Here is a 7,688-nt window from a genome sequence, read left to right as displayed (position 1 = left end):
TAGACATGGCACCTAAACATGAAATGTGAAAGGCCCACATGGCCAGAGCTGCCCTCATGAGCTAGGGCTTCTGAGTCACACTATGTTAAAAAGTTGAATTTTTTTCAATAGCTATCTGTATGGAAACTATACATCCAGGTTCAGTCATGAATAGAATCAGAGATCATGGATAAATTTCTTATTTATGTCTCCACTACCTCCTAAGAAGGATGTTGATGCTTACCAGAATTAAGAGTTGAGATAGGCACAAGAATGTGATACAGCCTCGACGGCCGCCATTTTCTTTCTTTCTTAGCAGTTGGCTGAGAGGTCCCTGCGAAGAAGCGGTAGCGGCCACTGTAGAGTAGGCATGGCAGATTATTCAACAGTGCCTCCACCCTCCTCTGGCTCAGCTGGTGGTGGAGGTGGCGGCGGTGGTGGTGGAGGAGTTAACGATGCTTTCAAAGATGCGCTGCAGAGAGCCCGACAGATTGCAGCAAAAATTGGAGGTGATGCTGGTACATCACTGAATTCAAATGACTATGGTTATAGGGGACAGAAAAGACCTTTGGAAGATGGAGATCAGCCAGATGCTAAGAAAGTTGCTCCTCAAAATGACTCTTTCAGAACACAATTACCACCGATGCATCAGCAGCAAAGCAGGTCTGTAATGACAGAAGAATACAAAGTTCCAGATGGGATGGTTGGATTTATAATTGACAGAGGAGGTGAACAGATCTCACGCATACAGCAGGAATCTGGATGCAAAATACAGATAGCTCCTGACAGCAGTGGCCTTCCAGAAAGGTCTTGTATGTTAACTGGAACCCCTGAGTCTGTCCAATCAGCAAAACAGTTACTGGACCAGATTGTTGAAAAAGGAAGACCAGCCCATGGCTTCCACCATGGTGATGGGCCAGGAAATGCAGTTCAAGAAATCATGATTCCAGCTAGCAAAGCAGGATTAGTCATTGGAAAGGGGGGAGAGACTATTAAACAACTTCAGGAATGGGCTGGAGTTAAGATGGTTATGATCCAAGATGGACCTCAGAACACTGATGTTGACAAACCTCTTAGGATTACAGGGGACCCATACAAAGTTCAACAAGCCAAGGAAATGGTGTTAGAATTAATTCGTGGTCAAGGTGGTTTCAGAGAAGTTCGAAATGAGTCAAGAATAGGAGGAAATGAAGGAATAGATGTCCCCATTCCAAGATTTGCTGTTGGCATCGTAATAGGAAGAAATGGAGAGATGATTAAAAAAATACAAAATGATGCTGGTGTTCGAATTCAGTTTAAGTCAGGTGATGGAACGACACCAGATAGAATAGCACAAATAACAGGACCTCCAGACCGATGTCAACATGCTGCAGAAATTATTACAGACCTTCTTCGTAGTGTTCAGGCTGGTAATCCTGGTGGACCTGGACCTGGTGGTCAAGGCAGAGGTAGAGGTCAAGGCAACTGGAACATGGGACCACCTGGTGGACTACAGGAATTTAATTTCATTGTACAGACTGGGAAAACTGGATTAATAATAAGAAAAGGAGGTGAAACCATAAAAAGCATAAGCCAACTGTCTGGTGTAATCCTCCACCTAATGCAGATCCTAATATGAAGTTATTTACAATTCGTGGCACTCCACAGCAAATAGACTATGCTCGACAACTCATAGAAGAAAAGATTGGTGGCCCAGTAAATCCTTTAGGGCCACCTGTACCCCATGGGCCCCATGGTGTCCCAGGCCCCCCTGGGCCTCCTGGGCCCCCTGGGCCTGGAACTCCAATGGGACCATATAACCCTTCACCTTATAATCTGGGACCACCTGGCCCTGCTCCTCATGGTCCTCCAACCCCTTATGCTCCCCAGGGGTGGGGAAATGCGTATCCACATTGGCAGCAACAGGCCCCTCCAGATCCAGCTAAAACAGGAACAGATCCAAATTCAGCAGCTTGGGCTGCTTATTATGCTCACTATTATCAACAACAAGCACAGCCACCACCTGCAGCTCCTGCCGGTGCACCAACTACAACCCAAACCAATGGACAAGGAGATCAGCAGAATCTGATCTGGACAGGTTGATTATACCAAGGCTTGGGAAGAGTACTACAAGAAAATGGGTCAAGCAGTTCCTGCCCCTACTGGTGCTCCACCAGGTGGTCAGCCAGATTATAGTACAGCCTGGGCTGAGTACTATAGACAACAAGCAGCCTACTACGCCCAGACAAGTCCCCAGGGAATGCCACAGCATCCTCCAGCACCTCAGTGCCTTCCCAGACCTTCCACCTTAGGTTCTGCTGCAAAAAGCAACAGTGCTGAAGACGCTGCAAGCACCAAATCATAGCTCATAAATTCAGGTCCTGAGATAGTTACCCATAAGAGGAATCCTTTGAGTGTATGCCATTGGTGAGCCGATGAGCATGGACCATAGAAGGGCTCAATGTAGAAGGTAAAATTGGCAAATCATAATTGAGAAAAATGAAATGTTTTCCCATACATAATATATGGTACAGGGTGTAATGTACCTGCTTTGATCACTTTTCATTTTAAAGTGCTATTCACTTGATCTTAAATGTTCCATGAACTGTTAAATTTTGAAAGTTATGTAGTTATTGCACCACATTTATGTGTGTGTAAGTGTGTTTTAATAGTCAATGATAGGTATGTTAAGATTGATATTAAGGAGCTCTTTGAACCTTAAGAGCCTGTCAAGTTTTGGTTAGTTGTAGTTTGCATTTTTATAAAAGAAAATACATATGAATGCTAATAGATATTGGGGCATTGTTTCTGTCTCATGAGAATTTTTTTTATTCATTATCATAAGCCTTCACTGATACTGCAAACATTTTTTAAATGGCGCTAATCTTAACCTTGAAATAAATGGAAAGCAGAACAGGTGAGACAGTTGATTTGAATGCAATGGATGTTAGGAGTGGTAGAAAGAATGTTTAGCTTGAAATTGATTTATTTTATTTAGCACTTAAACTTGACAATGTGTTTTTGTTCTTAAGATTTCTTAGTGTGGTAGTACTTAGAATTCTTATGGTTTGATGTTTCTTTTAGAAATGGGAAGTATACTTTTATTTTTAATTAATGAAAATGGTTTTAATACTAAAACTAGTGGTTTAATACTAGTTGTTTATGAGCATTGTAAAATACATCCTTAGACAGATACCTTAGTAGTTAATTTACAGGCGTGGGTTTGAAGAGGAGTAAACAGAGTACCTTAAGAGGGAAATAGAAATGTATTCAAAGTGATAACATTTGTTTGAATACTCTGCCAGGAGAACCACTCCTACCTGCAAAGTTATGTTATCTAGAATAAGGTTGTAGAAATTACTAATTAATGAAGATGTCTTTATATTCTGAAAATTCTGCCTCACTTTAAATTGTATTTTTTTTTTTTTTTTTTTTTTGCGGTAGGCGGGCCTCTCACTGTTGTGGCCTCTCCCCTTGCAGAGCACAGGCTCCGGACGCGCAGGCTCAGCAGCCATGGCTCACGGGCCCAGCCGCTCCGCGGCATGTGGGATCTTCCCAGACCGGGGCACGAACCCGTGTCCCCTGCATCGGCAGGCGGACTCTCAACCACTGCGCCACCAGGGAAGCCCTAAATTGTATTTTAACAATACCTGGTTAAAGATAATTTTGACTCTGAAAATAACCTTTTTTTTTTTGGTTTAGTCACTTGAGTTTTCTTGCCACAGTAAACTTTTGAGGGATTTTTTTTTAATTGGTGCTTTTAAGAAAGCAAATAAGTCCCAGGATTTTATTTTCTTCAGTGATACCCCTATAGAAACTCTTAAATGTATTTGCACATATATATATATATATTTTTTTTTCTTATGCATGCTCAATGCATTTTCGTCCTGAGAAAAGTGTTCTCTACAGAAACTACCCATGTAAAAAGAAGATTGGCTTAAAATGGCTACTGTGATGGGAACAGTGTCTTAGGGAGATGCAGCTTGGACTTGAGGTAAATTGAATATTTTACAAACCGTGGTTTAGAGTTTGCTTTAATACCATTATATGTAAAAGGGTACATGATTGCTGTAATTTTGTATTGATTATGGTTTCCTCAATAAAAAAATAAATGTACATTGGTGAATATTAAAAAAAAAAGAGCTGAGATAGGTTCTGTCAGAGCAATGATAATATGAATTTTGCAGTCAAACTGAATGGGATAAATTCCTGATAACTTCAAGCTTTGTAAGTAACTTGGTTTCTTATGTTACCTTATTTAACCTTAATTTCTTAGTGTGTAAAATGAATATTTAAATTACCAACTCATATATTGTGAAGATAAAATAGCATAACCCAAGCAAAGTATGGTGCCTAACATAAAGAAATCACTAATTAAATACTATTAGTAGTTTATAATAGTAAATTATTTAAAAGTTAGACTGAGGGGTTAAAATCATTTACATTTGCTTTAATTAGACTTCTCAACTCTTAGGAATTCTAGATAATTGGGTAATTAAGGAAAAAAATAAGGAAAACAAAACTTTCAAGTAGCTAGAACGTTGCTGATGTAATAAAATATATTCTTTCTCTTTTTCTCTCTCTCTGCAAAGCAATATTTAGCAAGAACAGTGTCTCTAGTTCTTTTATGAAACATTTACTTTATTAAAAAAGTCAAAGTACTCTCCTTCATTAAAAATTTCAAGCACAAAAATTTCCATCAATTTTTTTTTATTTTTTGCTTTATAACAAATTTAATCAGTTATGCATAAACATATGTTTCCATATCCCCTCCCTTTTGTGTCTCCCTCCCACCCTCCCTATCCCACCCCTCCAGGCGGTCACAAAGCACCGAGCTAATCTCCCTGTGCTATGCGGCTGCTTCCCACTAGCTATCGACCTTATGTTTGGTAGTGTATATATGTCCATGCCGCTCTTTCACTTTGTCACAGCTTACCCTTCCCCCTCCCCATATCCTCAAGTCCATTCTCTAGTAGGTCTGTGTCTTTATTCCTGTCTTACCCCTATGTTCTTCATGACATTTTTTTTTCTTAAATTCCATATATATGTGTTAGCATACACTATTTGTCTTTCTCTTTCTGACTTACTTCACTCTGTATGACAGACTCTAGGTCTATCCACCTCATTACAAATAGCTCAATTTCATTTCTTTTTATGGCTGAGTAATATTCCATTGTATATATGTGCCACATCTTCTTTATCCATTCATCCGATGATGGACACTTAGGTTGTTTCCATCTCCAGGCTATTGTAAATAGGGCTGCTATGAACATTTTGGTACATGTCTCTTTTTGAATTATGGTTTTCTCAGGGTATATGCCCAGTAGTGGGATTGCTGGGTCATATGGTAGTTCTATTTGTAGTTTTTTAAGGAACCTCCATACTGTTCTCCATAGCGGCTGTACCAATTCACATTCCCACCAGCAGTGCAAGAGTGTTCCCTTTTTTCCACACCCTCTCCAGCATTTATTGTTTCTAGATTTTTTGATGATGGCCATTCTGACTGGTGTGAGATGATATCTCATTGTAGTTTTGATTTGCATTTCTCTAATGAGTAAAGATGTTGAGCATCCTTTCATGTGTTTGTTGGCAGTCTGTATATCTTCTGTGGAGAAATGTCTATTTAGGTCTTCTGCCCATTTTTGGATTGGGTTGTTTCATTTTTTTGTTATTGAGCTGCCTGAGCTGCTTATAAATTTTGGAGATTAATCCTTTGTCAGTTGCTTCATTTGCAAATATTTTCTCCCATTCTGAGGGTTGTCTTTTGGTCTTGTTTATGGTTTCCTTTGCTGTGCAAAAGCTTTTAAGTTTCATTAGGTCCCATGTGTTTATTTTTGTCTTTATTTCCATTTCTCTAGGAGGTGTGTCAAAAAGGATCTTGCTGTGATTTATGTCATAGAGTGTTCTGCCTATGTTTTCCTCTAAGAGTTTGATAGTGTCTGGCCTTACATTTAGGTCTTTAATCCATTTTGAGCTTATTTTTGTGTATGGTGTTAGGGAGTGATCTAATCTCATACTTTTACATGTCCCTATCCAGTTTTCCCAGCACCACTTATTGAAGAGACTGTCCTTTCTCCACTGTACATTCCTGCCTCCTTTATCAAAGATAAGGTGACCATATGTCCGTGTGTTTAACTCTGGGCTTTCTATCCTGTTCCATTGATCTATCTTTCTGTTTTTGTGCCAGTACCATACTGTCTTGATTACTGTAGCTTTGTAGTATAGTCTGAAGTCAGGGAGCCTGATTCCTCCAGCTCAATTTTTCGTTCTCAAGATTGCTTTGGCTATTCGGGGTCTTTTGTGTTTCCATACAAATTGTGACATTTTTTGTTGTAGTTCTGTGAAAAATGCCAGTGGTAGTTTGATAGGGATTGCATTGAATCTGTAGATTGCTTTGGGTAGTAGAGTCATTTTCACAATATTGATTCTTCCAATCCAAGAACATGGTACATCTCTCCATCTATTTGTATCATCTTTAATTTCTTTCATCAGTGTCTTATAATTTTCTGCATACAGGTCTTTTGTCTCCTTAGGTAGGTTTATTCCTAGATATTTTATTCTTTTTGTTGCAATGGTAAATGGGAGTGTTTCCTTGATTTCACTTTCAGATTTTTCATCATTAGTATATAGGAATGCCAGAGATTTCTGTGCATTAATTTTGTATCCTGCAACTTTACCAAATTCATTGATTAGCTCTAGTAGTTTTCTGGTAGCATCCTTAGGATTCTCTATGTATAGTATCATGTCATCTGCAAACAGTGACAGCTTTACTTCTTCATTTCCGATTTGGATTCCTTTTATTTCCTTTTCTTCTCTGATTGCTGTGGCTAAAACTTCCAAAACTATGTTGAATAAGAGTGGTGAGAGTGGGCAACCTTGTCTTGTTCCTGATCTTAGTGGAAATGCTTTCAGTTTTTCACCATTGAGGATGATGCTGGCTGTGGGTTTGTCCTATATGGCCTTTATTATGTTGAGGAAAGTTCCCTCTATGCCTACTTTCTGCAGGGTTTTTATCATAAATAGGTGTTGAATTTTGTCGAAAGCTTTCTCTGCATCTATTGAGATGATCATATGGTTTTTCTCCTTCAATTTTTTAATATGGTGTATCACGTTGATTGATTTGCGTATATTGAAGAATCCTTGCATTCCTGGAATACACCCCACTTGATCATGGTGTATGATCCTTTTAATGTGCTGTTGGATTCTGTTTGCTAGTATTTTGTTGAGGATTTTTGCATCTATGTTCATCAGTGATATTGGCCTGTAGTTTTCTTTCTTTGTGACATCCTTGCCTGGTTTTGGTATCAAGGTGATGGTGGTCTCGTAGAATGAGTTTGGGAGCGTTCCCCCCTCTGCTCTATTTTGGAAGAGTTTGAGAAGGACAGGTGTTAGCTCTTCTCTAAATGCTTGATAGAATTCGCCTGTGAAGCCATCTGGTCCTGGGCTTTTGTTTGTTGGAAGATTTTTTATCACAGTTTCAATTTCAGTGCTTGTGATTGGTCTGTTCATATTTTCTATTTCTTCCTGATTCAGTCTCGGCAGGTTGTGCATTTCTAAGAATTTGTCCATTTCTTCCAGGTTGTCCATTTTATTGGCATAGAGTTTCTTGTGGTAATCTCTCATGATCTTTTGTATTTCTGCAGTGTCAGTTGTTACTTCTCCTTTTTCATTTCTAATTCTATTGATTTGAGTCTTCTCCCTTTTTTCCTTGATGAGTCTGGCTAATGGTT

At 39.1% G+C, this 7,688-nt stretch overlaps 1 protein-coding gene across 1 annotated transcript; it reads left to right on the top strand.

Annotated features, from left to right (window-relative positions):
• The first annotated feature begins 253 nt into the window (after positions 1 to 253).
• LOC308618155 (far upstream element-binding protein 1-like) lies at positions 254 to 3,638 on the top strand. Its single transcript, XM_081235619.1, is given in 3 exon segments — positions 254 to 1,562; positions 1,565 to 2,045; positions 2,047 to 3,638. Coding segments are annotated over 3 exon segments (1,971 nt in total). The 5' UTR covers positions 254 to 349; the 3' UTR covers positions 2,324 to 3,638.
• The last annotated feature ends 4,050 nt before the right edge of the window (positions 3,639 to 7,688 follow it).

The sequence above is a fragment of the Mesoplodon bidens genome, assembly GCF_964165515.1.
Source record: "Mesoplodon bidens genome assembly, chromosome: 5".
NCBI lineage: Eukaryota > Metazoa > Chordata > Mammalia > Artiodactyla > Ziphiidae > Mesoplodon > Mesoplodon bidens.
The sequence above is the reverse complement of the archived record's forward strand: the minus strand, read 5'-3'. Positions and strand labels throughout refer to the sequence as shown.